Source organism: Ceratosolen solmsi, unplaced genomic scaffold, assembly GCF_000503995.2.
Source record: "Ceratosolen solmsi marchali unplaced genomic scaffold, CerSol_1.0 scaffold28, whole genome shotgun sequence".
Lineage (NCBI taxonomy): Eukaryota > Metazoa > Arthropoda > Insecta > Hymenoptera > Agaonidae > Ceratosolen > Ceratosolen solmsi.
In genome coordinates, this window is record NW_011948429.1 from 461,532 (window position 1) to 480,464 (window position 18,933).

The 18,933-nt window shown below is 40.6% G+C and overlaps 1 protein-coding gene across 5 annotated transcripts in view; it reads left to right on the top strand.

The window, feature by feature from the left end:
* scalloped (TEA domain transcription factor 1 homolog scalloped) overlaps positions 1-18,933 on the top strand; it is a 253,550-nt gene that overhangs the window by 224,367 nt on the left and 10,250 nt on the right. For all 5 annotated transcript variants that reach the window (XM_011501484.1, XM_011501482.1, XM_011501483.1 and 2 more), the window contains one exon: positions 13,493-13,623. In XM_011501484.1, the coding sequence (XP_011499786.1) occupies positions 13,493-13,623 (131 nt within the window). The remainder of the gene's footprint in view (positions 1-13,492; positions 13,624-18,933) is intronic.

Here is an 18,933-nt window from a genome sequence, read left to right on the forward strand (position 1 = left end):
GAGAGAGAGAGAGAGAGAGAGAGAGAGAGAGAGAGAGAGAGAGGGAGGGACAGCTGTTACTGCTATACTGACCCCAGAGCGACAGAGAAAGAGAGCAAAAGCGAGACAGTGAGACGAGGTTGTGTGACTACGTTGAGGGCTAGAGGGATCAGAATAGCTTCTCTCTCTCTCTCTCTCTCTCTCTCTCTCTCTCTCTCTCTCTCTATCCCCGTTGCTATATCTAGCGAGCGCGAGCGTTTACTACACAGCAGTGTATGTCTTTCTCTTTGACTCTGTCTAGCGCTGTATATAAACGTTCCTCTCTTTTTTGGCGTGTGCTCGCGTGCCTGTATTGGAAGAGAAAAGGAGAGAGAGAGAGAGAGAGAGAGAGAGAGAGAGAGAGAAGGAGAGAGGGAGAGTGAGAAAAGGTGAGAGGATGAGTCGTCTCGAAGAAAATGGAAAGAAAGGAAGATGGATGGAACGACGGTAGCAGCGCATCGTAGCTTGGGAAGCGATAAGAGCTCGTACTGCTAGCGAGAAAAGGAGGAGGAAGAAGGACTTTTCGAAAAAGAGGTAGAAACTGCCCATGGATGTCGCCATAGATCGCGCCCGGAGGGGTCAGCGTGTCAGCCGAGACGACGAGCTTCTTCGCCCACCCCATTCCTCCCACCCCCACGACCCCGCTTTATTCTATTTCGTTTCACCCACCTCGACGTATATACGAGCTGTGGGTTCGAAAGATTTTTATTCCTACAGTTATCCATGCATTTTCCTCATTCGTTTCATTACTCTGTGCTCAAGAGTTTCCTAGTGAATAAAATTATTGCGCTGATCATCTTCGCACAGGATAGGATTTTACAATAGGACATTTGGAAGACTGAGCTTTAAAGAGATTCGTAAATCACGTAGCCGTGAATTACGCGCCCTACATAATAATAATAATAATAATAATAATAATAATAATAATGATAATAATAATAATAATAATAAGGCTATTAATGTGAATTCTCATTAGTAAAATTATAAGCCGTCGAGAGAGAGAGAGAGAGAGTTTTAGATGTAGTAACGATTATTGATTAACGAGCATCCTCATGGGGTGGAAAAGTACGTCTCTCTCTCTCTCTCTCTCGATTTTAAGATAGACATTTTTTCCTTCTTATATACCTCGGACCAATGACGGTACGTCATCCCCAAAGTACGGGCGACGCAATTACGTAATAATTTCTAAGTAAAAAAAACTGATGAGTGCACGTGTATTTCATTGCCAGAGAGTAGGAAGTTGGAAATATCATCGACTTTAGTTAGTGAAAGTCGGAGAAAAAGTAGAGTCGACAATAGAAAGAAAAGAAACAATCTGTCCGTCACCTTCGTATAAGTGACGTTTTTCATACTACGAGCTCCAGAACGTACGGATAGTAGGGGAATGTCGGATGGTCGGTAGTGCTGGGGTGGGGAGAGGGTGGGGCGGATGAAAGAGGAGGTTGATGGAGGCTTTATTAAAAGGGAGAGATTGAAAAGCTTAATTTATGTATTTTGAAAATATGCGGGGAGGCATTCGCGCTCGACCATTACAAGACGTCATCGAAGGGAACATTTATATGATCGTACTCTCTAATGTCTCTTTATTAAACGCGCTTAATCACACGAGCGGAGCATCGAGGTCCGTCTTGGTAATTGGCGCTATAATCTGCGCGGACAAAGTTTCGTGCGTGTGGAGGGGGTGGTTATAGGTGAGTGTGTTTGTGGGTGTGAGTGCGAAGGGAGTTGGGGGCACGAAGCGAGATGTATGGTTGCGATCGGTCTCGAGCATCAACGCGCGATTACGACTTTGCGAGGAGCGCGGACAGCGGCGAATAATGAAGGAGGCCGAGGAAATAAAGGGCTGCGATGCCAGGATTAGCCATCATCGTCACTGGCCGTGGATTGGGACGCCAACAGCTTCTCCGAATCCAGCCACTTCCCACAATTGCAGCTCGTTAATCAAGCAAACGAGCCCGAAACGCACTTCCGACTCTCAAGGCGCGGGGGTAGGTCGGCGGTCCTCGTTGTTTGCGGAACATCGATTAGCGAGGAAGTCACCGCCACCGCCCCCGGGATCCTCGAGACCGCGGCTGCACGGCTCGTGGGACTAAAACAATGTCCTCGTCGCGTCAAAAGCAATTTAACGCCGTAATGCAGAGCCACCGCCACTATCACCGCCACTACCGCCACTACCGCCACTACCGCCACTACCACCACTACCACCACTACCACCACTATCACCGCCAACACCACCAACACCACCATAACTACCACCAACACCACCATAACTATCAACAACACCACCATAACTACCAACAACAACACCACTACAGCCAACAGCACGACGACCGACAACGACGACGACGACGACGAGGACGATTTGACGCGAAGGCGCGCCGTGATTAAGCATTCGCTCGAGGAAGCGATTTCTTTGTTGGGAGCGAGGCCGGTGAGCGGCAAAGACATTATCATTTCGCCAAACAAAGCGAAATAGAAAGAAATAAGAAAAAATGGAAATGCGGAAGAAGAAGTGGGAAAACAAGCAGCCACTTCTTCGGCGAGTTTTCTTCGAAATTTTTTGGCCACGACTAGGGATGGAGGGAGGGAGGGAAGGAGGGAAGGAGGGAAGGAGGGAAGGAGGGAGGGGGAGGGGGGATAAGGCATTAATCGGGAGTTAATTTTTGTTTTTCGTTTTGCTATCGTTTGGTAAATGTGAGCAAAAGAAGAAAAAAGAAAGAAAGAATGTGGGTCAAAGAGAGGCGAGAGTAGCGGTAGGTAGGCCCGGGGGGGAAAAGGAAATAAATTATTACGCGCCAGTGTGGCCCCTCTCGTTGTACCAAGTAAATATGATTAAAGATAGGAGCAAATAAAATTATATATCGATTTGCTATGTCGGAGATTATAGATTGTGCTCTTGTATACACTGGGAGCGTGGATGGGATTTCTTGGACTTTAATTGGTGTAAAAGGATATATGGGTGAGAGCGACCGTGAGTATCCTGTCTGTGTAGTATTTAGTAAATCGTCGCTTTTTTTATTCTTTATTTCTTTTGTGACAATGTCGCTGGAAATGGCGTTGGAACCGAAGTTGAATTCCGCAAATAATGAGAAACGTAGGTGCGGCTTGCGGTAAGTGAGGTTAAATTAAGGCTGCCTAAACCCACGATTAACTAAATGATAATGGTTATCTTAAGGTTTCGACGTACGACAAGCAATTATAATAATTAGAGATCATCTTGAAGTTTTGATAGGGAGTCGTCTGATTGGACGAGCCTGTATATTCCAAATGTCCTCTCAGACCTCGGTCAATCCTTAACTTTTACGTAAATTACCATTATCCTTAGGGACGTAAATACCTGATAAGTGTGTCAGTCGAGAATATTAAAGCACCGAGTCCACTCGCCTATTCCCGCATATTTAAATATAAAATAATATAAGTCCGCGGACAATGGTTATTACAGTCTAACGATTGCTCGGTTCGTCGTTGTGAGACAGTAAAATATCTATCGATCCGTCCATCCCGCTCAGTTTTATTAAATGAAAAAGTGAGAAACGACTTTTCAGCTTTAGAAAGCCGCTGCAAAGAAAGTTTTTTCTCCGTATATGTCAGAGAAGGGTGTTCTTTGTTTCACGTTTGCAGGATGTGAAACGAATTGCAAACTTTTGTTCAGGTCCTTTTAAGTTTTAAATTGCTCGATGTATTTGAGTTAGAGGCTTGTTTGATCAGATTAAAAACTTGCTCTCATTTATTTTTGACGTTACTGTTTTTACATTTTTAAGAAGTATATCACCATTTTGAAATTGAGCGGAAGAACAGCGAGAACAAGTGGCAAATCGAACTAATACGACGATTATTATTAAGCCGGACGCACTGACAATCGGGGATGTTTTTGTTTTTTGTTTTTTTTTTTTTGTTTTTTTTTGTTTTTTTTTTTTTGTTTTTTTTTGTTTTTTGTTTTTTTGTTTTTTTTTTTGTTTTTTGTTTTTTTGTTTTCGTGGACGGGCAGGCAATAAGATTTTCTTGAATAATTTACGTCATTTTTGATCATTTTGTAAAATTAAACTTATCTATATTAGCAATGTCGATTGTATAGTGCAATTTCTTGAAATTATTTTCATACCAAAGTAGTTTTGCGAAAATCCTGGTCAAAATCATGATAAAGAAAATAATAATATTAATTATTGACAGTAATAACTTTTGATAATAAATCGTGAAACATATTTTGGGATAATCGTTGTGAATAATAATAATAATCATAAAAAAAGTTGACATTTGATTCTATTTGATTTAGTTTAAAATTTCTATTAGGATTTAGTAAGTTTTAATACTTCATTTATATTTTGTAACATTATAACGATTATTCGGCCATGTGCATCTTTTTTTATTATTCTCATTCTTTTTTTTTTTTTTTTTATTGTATAATGATATGACTCGTAACTAACTTTGGTACAATTTTACAAAACACATGTATGAGAAAATAAAAGTCGCGTGCAATTATTTCACTATAATATTGTGTTTTTCATGCGCTGACTACGAACAGACGTTATCAACCTTATCTTACGACATGTAAACAAAAAATATCTCAACCAACATTTGTGCATCAATAGTTTGAAACAAAATTAAAATTGATAAAAACGATAGAATATTACATATTATTAGCTTGTAAATAACAATTCATAAAAAGTTTTAGGAGCAAATTATCAAAAGATAATATGAGATTATTACCATGAAATGCGAGTCGATTGAATTAACAAACACATGAGATAACGCTTGTTCCCTCCAGTCGTATACCCATCTCTCTCTCTCCCTGTCTTTCTCTCTCTAGCTTAATATATCCATGTAGCAGTAAACTTCATTAAGACAGTCAAGCGTTTCGTAATGCAACGTGAAATGACGTATCGGTCTCGACAAGTATTATACATGCCGAGCGCGAGTAATCACAATTGCAAAGTCGCTCTCGACATAAAAGTGGGTTCGGGCCAGATGGCAAATATCCCTTGAGCACATTACAATTGCGCTTGTCATTGTCCCGACGTAAAGACTTTCTCACACGCGGCTGAGCCCCGGCCCACGCGTCCAACGACTCGGGGCGCAAGCTCGCCTTTATGCGCTTCTTTTCAACGTTACATGCGCACGCGCGCGCGCCCACGGCTCAACAAAAGAATTTTAAGCGACCATTTGTTTTTCAAATATCGCACCCTTTGGCCTTTATTCCGATTTTTTCGGAATACTAATGGCAGATTAGAATTTCACGCGTGACTATGATTTCATTAGCGATGGCCGTCGATCTCTTATTGGTCCTACGACTTTCTTCGCGTGATCCTTGAATAATTGATGACCTAAAGCTAAGCGATTAAGCCATTCAATTCGCTCGAGATAGCCCGGACATTTCTCTGGCCAAATACGGCTTTTTAATTTTTAATTGGGAATTAAGGTTGGCGCATTTCGCACGAAATCATTCTAAGCTCTATCATCCACGGATCGCCTTCGTCTGTGCGCGCGCGTGTGTGTTTATCTCTCTTACGCGGACACGGTACTTTTACCCATCTTCGTTATTACGATTTTCCGACGTTTACTTCCGATTATCGTGTTTGGCGAGAAAGGATTGGCACTGTTCGCTCGCGACACGACAAGTAAAGAGCAGCTTCAAAAGGGCTCACGTACATGTCCTTTCGTAATCACTTCATGATCTAGTGATCCAACATGAAAGTTATCGGTCGATCGATTTCACGAATACTGTCTCCCCCGCCCCCTCCAAAAAGCAATCGTATAAAATGCATTTGAGCGAAGATGGACGTCTCATAGAGCTCTCGCTAATTATAACGGTAACGGGAGACTTGAATCCTACAAAGAACAAAGTGTTCTCGCTGTTGTTCAAATTTTCTCTGCAACAAAAGCCATGAGAGCACTCGAAAGAAACAAAAGCAGCCCTAACGGCCCCCATGAAAGATCCCGTCCCCCGCTCCCATACAGACGCATCCACGATATAATTCCAATGACATTTAACAGCTTCACTTGCAAATCCAATAAAGAGAAAGATAATCGGTTATTTACGTCCGGACGTACTAGCATTTGCAGGCCTGCAAAGAGAGAGGGAGAGAGAGAGAGAGAGAGAGAGAGAGACAGAGAGCGTGTGTGTATATATAGAGTGTATCGACCATGATCATCAGTCCTAAAGCACGTTATGCACACACGTGCGCCACGCAGAGAGATATGGGCGCAGTTATAGAAACTGTCGAGAAGGAAAGCTCTCTCTCTCTCTCTCTCTCTTTCAGTTCCACCAACCCTTCATCTCTGTTTCTCTACCTCTCGTTATGCTCGAGTCCCCGTGCACGATCATAATGGCCCTTCTTGTTAAATTGAGCATCAGCCAAGTGATTTACGTTGATTGCCCGTCGCCCGTCGCCCGTCGCCCGCCTCCTTCACCTTCACCTCGGCACTCCACCACCCCCTAGCTTTGGATGCGCACGCGAGTCGCCCCTCCACGAGCCACGAGCTTCCCTCGGCGCCGATCGCGATCATCATCGCTCCTTTTCGACCTGCTCGTTGCGCGCTTACTCGTCCGATCTGCGCACTGAATCTTGCTGCACTTGCCCGGAGCCTCGACCTGGCGATTATCGATCTCTTTCATCAACTTTCAAACTGGGAATTTTTTTTTCTTCTTTTTTTTTCTTTCTTTATTTATTTATTATTATTAGCGTCGATACAACAAGTAGCCGCTCCACGTAGATTCCTTCGTTATTTAGTCTAATGAATCACTTTACATTTTCATTACTTTATTCTTTCTCACGTTTGGACGCTTCGAATCAACGACTCATTCGACTAGGATTCTGTACAAGGGCAAACGAGCCTGGAGATCTTTTTCTCGAATTTGCAAACTATCGATGGCCGTGCAAATTATCTGCAATTATATTCCATTCTAATGTAGGCCCGAGCTCGATGTATCTATTGTCGACATTTATTATTCAGAGAATACGGACGATGAGTAACTGTAAAACGAAAGTTTATTTTCGGAAAAATTGCCGGGAAATCGAGTGAATTTGGGATAAATGCTCGGGTATCGACATTGATTTAAAAGAATAATTTTTAACGACGACACAGCAGTCGCTGGCTTTCGACTTTTAGTCGGGAGCTTCTTAGCTCGCGTGCAATGTCAGTCGAGCCAGGACTCTTTGTCGTATTATCCTGTTCAACAAAGAGTTACTTGGGTGATTTAAGATTCCTCACACTTAAGCTTTGATACGCGTGAAAAAGTGATATATACTTCAACTTTAAATCATCTTTCATTTCAATCAATCGATTTTTCGCAGTTTTATTGCTCGCTTCTTTATGATCGTCGAGGACATTGGATTCAATGAAAAACATGGTCGAGCAAAAGTATTTTGCCCGGCAGTCAATCTTTGGGCACGTCGACTTCGCAATTTTGCGAATTTCCAGCCAATCGAAAATAAAAAATGGAAAAGCAAAAAAATGGACACATGCTTTTTTCATTGCCGGTCAGAGCGGAAAATAGTCGAGAATAAGGTTAGAGCTTGCAAAGCAAAAGCGCCCTGCCGAATGGCCGGTGACGTCCTTCCTGACTTATTCCGCGCGCGCATTAGCAGAGGCATTAGGGGTGGCTCCGAAGCTCAGCATCCGGACCGCTGGTGAAGATAATGGAGTGAAAGAAAAGCTCCGTCTCTGGTGGAAGGGGGTTGGGGGTTGGGGATATTGGAGGGGGAGGAGGAGGCGAGCTTCTAGCCCCTAGGCAGATAGGTGAGTTTCTTGGTGGCAAGGAGGAAGAGAGGAAGGAGGAGGACGAGGAGGAGGAGGAGGAGGAGGAGGAGGAGGCGGAAGCCCTTCTGGCCCGGCCGAGGAATGCCCGGCCTTCAAAAACAGAGAAGGAACGCGAGAACGAACGTGTACAGCGACTCCCGCTCACCCAGGAGCTCATGCCGGGGCCATTTAGCGCTCTTTGCAAAATTGAGTCATCGCGCGGTTCGCCCGGAATCTCGGATATTTTCCTCCCGATGCTGCCTCCCTTCCTCCCCTCCCGCCAACTCGCTCCACTCCTAACAGTTCCTTCCTCTCTCTCTCTCTCTCTCTCTCTCTCTCTCTCTCTCTCTCTCTCTCTTCTCTTTCCTCTCTTCCTTTCCTTCTCCTTTCTTCCTTCCGTCCTCTCTCCCTTCCTACTTTCCTTTCATCCTTCCTTCCTTCCTTCCTTCCTTCCTTCCTTCCTTCCCTGGCACCGCCTCCTCAAGCAGATCACTCTCTTTAGTGCGTATCCACGATGCCGTTCTAGATTGAGCGCGAGCCCTTTACTTAAGCTCCCAGCGTGGATTCGCGAATTGAATGCAAATGCCGCCCGTAATCTTGGCTGGGATGCTGCTGCTGCTGCTGCTGCTGCCCTCTTATTTCAAAAGGAAGCTGCCGAGGCTTTATTGCCAGTTAGACCGGGGCGTTTTCTTATTTTAGATGTCTGTAAGGTGAGCCGGGTATTTCGAGTATTCCCCGCCGCGCTCCTTTTATTTATACGGATTTATAGAAAATGCGATTCACTGCGCCTTCATTTTTCATTTGTTTATTTTACTTTGTTATAATAAGTGAAATACTAGTCTCTACGGCTTAATAACGCTTCCGTGTACTATTTCCGAGCTTCCACCGAATTATTTCATTCGACCGAGTTTGTCATTGTGAGAAACTTCCTCCTTTTCATTTTACTTCAAAATCACTTACCATGCGACAGTGCTTTAATCCTGCGGCATGTACAAAGTACATGCACCGGGTCAAAACATTGTTTGGCATTTTTCAGTAATTTTTATTCGGATGATGAACATAAAACAAAAAACAAAAACAAAAACAACAACAAAAAACAACAACAAAAAACAACAAAAAAAAACAACAAAAAAAAAACAAAAAAAAAACAAATAAGAAGGAAAGCACTGCATCTTGGGATATCTTTGGGCGGTTGCATTGAGAAATTGTGAAGGAGCATTAACTTGTTTATCTCAATGTTTGTATTATTGCGCGGCAAATTCCGTATGAAAAGGACCCGCTACGTACTAACAATCCAACAATCGAAACTGACTAATCGTTTGAGTATTTGCTTCGTGTGTGCGAGCTTTTTCGAACGCTGATAAAGGGCTTGGCATTCCATGGCAAATTAGGTATATAATATAAATGTACTTAGCCTAAGAGTTCAAATATTTACTCATTAACGTGCCAGTCAGGAGCCTAATTTACTCTCGAGTCGAATAAGTATGCACTGTGAGTCAGCATGGTCGTTTCAACTTTTGTTTCGTCTAATCTTTATTCCATTAATTTTTTTTATCGTTATTACGATAGAAGCAGTGTCGTTATTATTACTTTTACATTAAAATGTTGCGCAATGCATAAAACGCAAATGCACGAAGCCAAATGGTAGATTTTATTGAATGTAAAAGTAAAATAGTTAATGCCTTTTACTTTTCAGACTCGATGATTAGCTTAATAATTTTCATTAGAGATGTGCTGATTAATGATTACCCGCGTATGAATAAATCGCGAAAGAAATAATTAACGGTTGAATAAAATGTGCATTATAAAAATTAATTCCCTTCGGAAAATAGTAAAATTCTTCGGTAATGTTTTTTTTTTTTTTTTTTTTTTTTTAAGACCGTTGATATATATACTAATTAATTCTAAGTTTTTGCGAATGAAGCGAATGCTTGTGGATAGTCTTAAAAATTTCTGAATTCTAGTCAAACTCTGGAATTTCCAATCAAATATTTATAAATCATATTATAAATAAGTTGAATAGAACAAAATTTTGGTCTTATTTCAATTAAATTTATGATACTCTTTTATCTTTATAAATTATACATTGGAGCAACAATGGAAAATAACGAGTATTAACGATTAAGTTTGAGCGAGAGATTTAATCTGTCAAGATACTTGCAAATCTATAAAATAATGTATTATAAATATGATATTCATTTTGATGAATGGGATAGCTTACAATTATAAGCATTCAATAGTCAGAAAATCGGCTCAATTGAATTTTAATATCATCATTTGTGAATAGCAGCGTTTATTACTGGAGACTTTATTGGCCAAAAATAAATTAGTTAGAAAGTATAATTAATTTTGGCAGCCATGAATTCATGCATTCGAATCATTGAGCTTCAATCACAACTAAAGTTCAATAAAGTGTTGAAGTCATAAGGCGTGAAAGCTTGCTCTTCATGGAAAATTCATTACAAAAAAATGGTCGGATGAAAGCCGAAAACTGCTAAAAGAGAGTGAGTGATATATATATATATATATATATATATATATATATATATATATATGGACGAGGAAAGAGAAAATGGGGAGAAAAAGAATCATCAAAGAAAAATGTGAATGTGGGCAAAAAAACTCTTGGCCCTCTGTGCAATATTAAATTTTCTGAGAAAGTATTGGTAGGACGGCGAGAAGAAGGCATAGTAATAAATAGTAAATTGCGCGACTTGTTACTCGAATGTGTAAATTACGCTCTTATTTCCTTATATCCAATGCCATAAGCAATAATACTAATAATTTTCTTCTGCTTCACCCTCCTAATACAATGATTATTAATTGCGTGATAAATTATATCGTCAAAGGCTAGTTTAATATGACTATTGTGCCCTATAATTTGTCAGGTAGTAAAATATTGCTGAAATAAAGGCCTTTAAATCAACATGAGATGACATTTGATAATTTTTTTTCTTCTTTACTTTCTTCTCATTCTTCTTCAATTTCAATCGTTATATCTCACTAATACCATTCCATTGAATTTATTTTCTTTGCTTTGATTGCAAAATTAAAATTGATTATTAAAGATCAACCATCGTCATAATTATGAGGATAGTAAGAGGTGAGATTATTTTCTTCCGTCCTGCTCTAAATTATTATCGATAAAACGAGCAAGCCCTTTCTACTTTCTTTTTACTCTATTTCTAATTTCATGTTACAGACTATAAATGCGTATAAAATAATGTCATGAAATAGCTGCATTGAGTTGGTAAGGATAATCAGGTTATGTGGTTGGTAGGTAGTGCTAGGTCCGTCGGCAACTGGTTAAATGCAAATTTCGTCCATTTGACTTAACAATATTCGTAGGAACATTGACGGTGTTGTGAGATAAGAATACTCTCTCACCTCCCAGTCGAATGCAAATTTACCAAAGAGTTTTGATGTATGCTTTAGCCTCGAAAGACTGTCTGAAATTATTCAAAAGCGATAATGTCGGTACGTCATTTTGAAATGTAAAAAGGTATTTAAAAGTTTGCAATACCTGATATAGCACGCGAATTATACGGTTTAAAGTAGGATGAAAAATTTCCTTCGTCCAAAAACTTCGGACTCTCGTAACGTACGAGCGACTTTCGTTTCTCGCAGCTTTCTGCTATCCCTGAGAAATTTGAAACTCCCGTCATAAGTCATAGAGGTCGGTCATCCAAGCGCAAAATCCCCCCCCCCATCCCCATCCCTCCCTCCCTCCCATCTCAATGCTTACGCGGATTGTCGCGAATGAGTGACGCGAAATAGCGAAATTCTTTCGTCCTCGGCCACTTTATCAATTTGCTCGCATTTATTATCGGCGCCCTTGTCTTCATAGCAAAACTAGGAACATCAAAACATAAAAGAGTTTTAATAGTATTCCTACTTTCACGGACGGAGACAATCATTCCCAAAACATCCCCGCCCACTACCTAAGACAAGACCCGGTCCAATTATAATAATAAGCTAAACAATGCCTACGTTTAGAGAATAAACTTCCTTTATTTAGCGGCTTATTCCCATCCCTCTCCCTTCCGCGCTCCCTTTTTTCATTAATATTTTCGTCTTTTGCTCGAGATAGCCCCGGAGTCGTGGCTGTCAATTATTTTGACTATTGTACTCGGAGCGGAAGTGGAGTATCGTATCGTGAAAACTTTCGACTACCTTGGCGATGCGTCGCCAATTGCCTTTACGTACATACAACACGAACAATGACGGAAGACTCTGCCGCAATAGTCAATAATTTACGACGTAAAAGCCATGAAGTTTGAGGAACGTGCGTTTAGCCGCTATTCTTGCGATATACGAGTTTCCGCGATTCAATGTGACGCCGCACTAGCTTTCGGTCATAATATAGCAAACTCTCTTACACTCTCTCTCTCTCTCTCTCTCACACTCTCTCACACTCTCTCTCTCACACACTCTCTCTCTCACACTCTCTCTCTCTCACACTCTCTCTCTCTCACACTCTCTCTCTCTCTCTCTCTCTCTCTCTCTCACTCTACTCTACCTCGCATCGAAAACCCGACGACGCTTTATCGCTTTGAGCGACCAACACTTCTTTGCCGCTCACCACTACTCTATTTCTATAATTAAAATTTTGATAACGTTTTATTATGAAGTTTCCTGCAAAGTAAGTGTCGAATGAAGCACAATGAAATTTCTATGGCTCGAGATGATAACGTGGCAAAGCTCGGTCGTTATGTTAAACGCGAATGCTTTGTGTGGTTTACTAATCGACCCAAGACTATATTATAATACATTAGCCGGATACTATCACTCATTTCTTTACTTATGTTTGAAAGAAAAAGAAAACTGAAAAATAGTATAAGACCGATTATGAGTAAAAGTTCATGATTTTACGGTCCAATGAGCTTACGCTTTATTTATGCCATTAAGTAGCTTATATCGCTTTCTTTTACATAATGAATTTAAGAGAATAAACCTTACGGACTTTTATAACGTAATAACCGAAAATTCAATAGATAATATTCTATCCTGTTCGGCCACTACCCATTAAAATTTCCCTCTACTTTACCCGACATATTGCCCTTCTAATGCCCTTAAAAAAACATGAAATATCCGTTTCTTATTATAATTACATGTAATTCATATTTTGACGGAGAATGCCTATGAAAATTGCTGGATTATTAAAATTTTTTTTTTTTTTCTCTTTCTTTCTTCATCTTCTTTTTTCTTCGGTGGTTCTTTACAACGATCACAATGCCTAGGATAGAAAGGGAATTTAGGTGGGCTTGGATAATTTTTATAATTGAATAATTTCTGCCTCGACACACGTGACAATAGTAACGACGATTAAGACCGATGCTAATAATCACAATGACTTGTTCATTTTCCTTCTGAACGAGTCCTTTCGAACATATTTAAATGTAATATTCTTTCGGCAATGCACATTAAATGTACATTTAATTTTAGCACTTGGCGCATTTTGCCAACTAGTTAAATTAAAGGCATAATTTGAGTTTGGGAAAGGATATTCGAAGGGTCGTCGTTGAAATTCAAAGGGATTTTTCGTTTTAAACGAAAAGCCGAAATTTCCAAGGGAAGGGACATTTTGAGATTAAATTTGTCGTTTCACTGTTTCGCGAACATTGAGAAATCTGCTAAATTCCAAATACAACATTGTTATTAACATTGTCCTTCCTATTAAGCTTATCTTTTAAATGTCATTGAACAAACAATAATTGCAATAATTTTTTGCTTTCAGGTCGCAATGAACTCATTGCTCGATATATCAAGTTGAGAACAGGCAAAACGAGAACGCGAAAGCAAGTATCTTCACACATTCAAGTTCTTGCTAGAAGAAAATTGCGGGAGATCCAGGCGAAGCTTAAAGTGGTAAGTGCCACGCTGACTTTATTCAACAGTGCGCAAACGAATTAAAGGAGACAAACAGGCGTAACTGTTTTGTTACCACCTTAGTTGCAATTTATCATAATGCACCGTCCCTCGACTATTTCGTTGTCGCGCATAATCCATTCTGTCCGCGACTTAAACCATTCCTTTTTTTTTTCTTCTTTTTATTTTTGCTTCTTTTTTTTCACCTTTTTCTTTTTTTTTACCCAAAACATACTTTACACGCCCATAATGTACTTTCTCGTTTATGTTAGCAATCGCAATGGAATATAGCGCTATATTATTAAAAATCTCCAAACTCCCTAATAATCAACACACATTTTCACAATTGCGTCGATTGGCAAACAGATAGTTAAATAATTATTCGGGAAAATAAAAAAAGTCCTTGATAATAACACGACGTATTCGATTTTAGCCCATTGCGTAATAAACTTATAAGAAAAATGTTGGCAAAATAATTGCTTTTTTCCAGCATTAAAACCGATTGATTCAATCGCAGCCGACCATGGCGAAAGAGCTATATTTTTTTTCCTTTCTCTTAAATAAGTAATGTTAAGTAATTAAAATGATTGCACATTGTGCGTGTGCATCTAGCTTTTATTGTGTCGTAAGTCAAATAGTTTGAGAATTAAAATTACCGCGCGGCATAATTCCGTCATTATCGTCATTATCGTCATTATCGCACGATTTTTTATTTTCTCTATCTGGCTATGGATCAACAGTTGCAAGTCCGGATGTAGGAAAATATTGAAGGGAAGATGAAAAGGAGGACGAAGAAAATAAGGGACATCGAGCCGCGTAGAGCGGTGTTTTCCTATATATCATTCGGCTCCCAGCGAAAGGGGATGGAATTTAAAAAATTCACTTGTCCCGCGCGCCACTCAACTCAACTCGGCGTGGTGGCAAAAAAAAAAAAAAAAAAAAAAAAGCGTGCGAAAATCCTGCCGAGGTCATAAAATAATGACGGGAAATCCGCGTAAAAGCATCTTGGGCGCGAACAGTGGATTAAGCTTGGCGTGGGCGGGCGGTTCGCGATTGTCAAATGGCGCGTTAAAATCCCGCTGTCGCGGATCGCCGGGGCCGAGGAGATTGGGCGCGAGGGTGAATCGGCCGTAAAAATGAACTGGCGTGGGCGACGTGGCCCGTTTAATCAACGTCTGAATTATTATCGGGGAAATTCGCGAACAATCGCTGCTGCGGTCGCGGTTAATAAATCAAAGAGCCCCTCCGCTCTCGCCGACCGAGCCTGCGCACTTTACAATAGAGAAGAGACGAGAAAGCGCGCGGGCTCGGGGACTGGGCGAACGGCACTACCCACCCGCGTAAAACCAGCCAGCGCGCGCACGCGAGAGAGAGAGAGAGAGACACAGAGAATTGAGTGGAGTGGATAAGGTCAATGATGAGGATATGAAAATTGGGGGATGAGACGCGCGCCCTTTGCGAAGGGCTGGGATACGAAGTTTTTAATGAGGGCGCGGTGTTTTACAATCGGTCGACTTGAAGAATTAATTATTTTGGTCGGGAGCGCCCGTTTACTTGTTTATATCGATCGTGCGGTCGATAGTGCAAACACCGAGGTCGAGTTGATTCGTGGGAGTGTTTGTTACGTCGATGGTCTGATAATATGAATAAAACTCCATAGGAGGCGAATTAAGTTTTATTATTATCAACGCATGTGCAATGGAAAAGTCTTGGTGGAAATAGTTTTTGCGAAGAATTTGCGCGCGAATACTCGAGCTAGGACAATTGGTAAGTGATTGAGAAAGAGATGATAAGATATAAATCAATGCAGTGCGATTAGGATTAGTATGACAATATCCTCCTTGTTTTTGCCTAATCGCGAGATGAGCTTACGAGGTCCTTTAAGCAATGCTCGATATTAATTACTCGCAACTCGTTATCCTCTATCTCCGATTAATCGTCATAACAATGGAATACATTAATGATGTTCGTCAAGTTCAGAATTCGTTGGTGGTGTCGCGTAAATCATTATTAGAAAGAGTATTGTGCCTGGCCGCACGACAAACACTTTCTCAATACATTCTAAACGGTAAGATTTCCACACTTCCCTACCTCACCAATTTGTTATTATTAAAAATCCAATTCCAATTCCGATATTTCTCATTCCTTTGCTACCTTATGACTGCCATTATGCCTTATTGCCGTTATATTTATCGTAATGTTTGAAAAATCATTTTTAATAACGGAGTTACGAATGATTGAGATGTATTGGCAATAGGCAATTCATAAATACGACGATACTCGTCCTCTCTATCACAATCATCAAAATTTCTCTATCGCTTTTTCCTTCTTCTTCTTCTTCTTCTTCTTCTTCTTCTTCTTCTTCTTCTTCTTCTTCTTCTTCTTATTCTTTCCTTCTCTCTTTTTCAATCTAATCTTCAACGCCACTTGCAAATTCCAAGATACATATCGTCCATTCTTTGGTGAAATCAAATAATAGGACAAAGCGGTGGGGGGAGATCTAACGTTTCAGTCGCAAAGTTTATCAAACAATCAAATTTCATCCTTTTCAGTAGAAAATCGTTCCATATACATCTCTAGGAAGTCGAGGAAGTCTCCTTTCGCTCGTGAAGGCTTTCAGAGAGCGAAGCGACAGGTAATTCATACCAAATATACCAAATTATAATGCTCTAGAATAAAATATACTTATCGAATGCAATTGTATAGGCAAAGTTCGTTGTAGGAGGGGGAGAGGGGCACCGATGGTGAATCGAATAAAATTGGCTAAATTAAATTAAAGCCTATGCGATCGATCGGCAATTACAATAACATTCCCGTATAAATGACAAAAGTAAGACCGGAAAATTTTCTCATCGCTCGAGTTCGCCGCTTTCGTAGCGAGTCACGTCAAACGCCATTTTCAGCTGAAAAGTCGGACTGAGACTAGGACTCTCCGTCCTCCAATTTCCGAGCCTGGAAAACTCTTGGTCGCCCTCCTCGTAATCGGCACACACCAGTTTAATAGTCGCCCGGGCCTTATTAACGTTCGCCGTGCGCACAAGTTTTCGCAACTGGAATCGCGTCGCCCTGACGCCCGCTCCCCCAGCGTCCAACGCCACGCCAAGATGAAAGAAGCGTAGTCCCGCGCAATTTTCAGAAAAATTATTACCTCGGCGCAACAAAGGGTCCAGTCTCCCCGACATCTAGAGGATCGAGGGGACGCGCGAGGCTTTTTGTCAGTACTCCGAGCGCCGCGTCGGCATTATTCGGCCGGGAGTCGCCGTCCCCATAATTTCCCGGGCTTTGGCTTTTCACGAGCGCTCGAATTAGTCGTCGTCGACCTCGCCTCGGGGAAGCTGTCACCCATGAACTCCACCCACGAAGTTGGCTCCTCTCTGCTTCTAGCTTTTTAAATGTCGGTGTGCGCCAAGACGCGACCGATGCGTGCGCGCGTGCACGGCATCTTCCACTTGTAGTATCAGTCGATACGTTGAACAAAATAGAAAATGTCGGGAAGCTAGAAAGAATAATCGGGCTGCTGTTGAGATGACGTTAGGTCGCGTTTGGTAATAGTTTCGAGTAATTATTGTCTTTATAGGAAATGCTTCTCTATGGAAGAGGTTTGTTGATGATAGTAGCACCGTATGTGTGCCTACGCGATGCAAATCGCATAAAATTATTCGCACGTTGAGACAATGGTTTATCAAGGCTTCTCTATCGAATTAATTGTGATTTTTGTCGTTTGTTGAATTATTCGTTGTCGCTTTGTTAAAGCGATAGTAATCCCCTTGCCTCGCCTCAAACGGCCAGTATTAATGGAATATTATGAGCTTTGCCAAAGATTTTCAAAAAGATCTAAGATCTCTCCATCGTCTTCTTGCCTCGTTCATTCGCATTATCGAATCGCGTCGCACTGTTCCTATTATAAATTATTAAAATCCTAATCATTTTGGAGTATAAATGAAAGGGCGCGCGCTGAACTCGCAGTAATCTACGCGCAAACTTGTGCGAGCCTATTGAATTTTACAACGGAGCTGCTGAGGAAAGCTTTATGCAAAAACACTACGTTGTTAAATTCGATGTTGTTAGATTCTCATTTATTCATAAATGCGTGTGTGAGTTAATGCATATTTAGCATACCGCCAATTTTTATTTTACCAATCGTTTTACAGATTGTGCTCAATGCTCAGAGGGTAATAAATAATATGCTTAATAATAATAATGGTATTAGGTATAATGTCGCTTTCAAATGCTCGTCCGATAATATCAAATGAATAGCTAAACTATGAAATTCCATTTATAAAATTTATAAATAAGTTTTTTCCGTTTGCGCTTGATTGCCCATAACCGTCAACAGATTTCAAAATGATTTTACGCAATATAATGAAAATATTTATCATACCTTGATTGAAGCATTAAATTAATTAATCCATCCCCTCCCTCCCACGCACGCACACGCACGCACAAGCACGCACACGCACGCACACGCACACCCACACCCACTACGTAGCATAATGAACATTTAGAATACTCGGCATTTCACATTATATTTCATACTATATAATACAAATTTTTGATAATATTTTTAAGTTCTCCAAATATTTGAAATTCTCTGGGATAACGATGGGTATACGTCTCAATTAAGTGAATTAATTTCGAGTTGATGCAGATTTTCATTTGAATGTGGAATTCGCTCCACGTTAATAAAAGTCAAGCATTTTTCAATTAAAACTCAAAACTACTCCCGACGCTACGCCGGGGAAAAACTTTGAAAAAGTTATTAAATAAAAAACAATGATACGTGAAAGTCCTTTCTTCGGGCAGATGCGTGTTTTTTTCGGATTTTAGCAGTTTCACTATATATTTGCATTGAGTAAAAGTAATTATTACAAAAGATATTTGTTAAATCGACAGACCAGTTACGCGTGAATACACTTACTTTGAGATGAAAAGTAAAAGAGGAAAAGCAGATGCGTTACGAGTAATTGAATTTCATAACGCAGGAAAGTTTAAAGCTGCAATTATAAAGATATATACGTATATATGCAGAAAGATATATATATATATAGCGAGAGAGAGAGAGAGAGAGAGAGAGAAAGAGAGAGGAAAATTTACGAGGCAGCTATCGCGATAATTTGTATCATCAACAGAATATTGACACATTCTCCCTCGTTTCCCACCTCTTATATACATACATGCTTTCTCCTCCTCCTTCTCCTCCTCCTACCATACTCCCTCGAATCCCCGCCACCTTACCCAATCTTCCCCTCTTACTTCTCGCGTTTGCCTTATTTCTCTCTTTCTCTCTCTCTCTCTCTCTCTCTCTCTCTC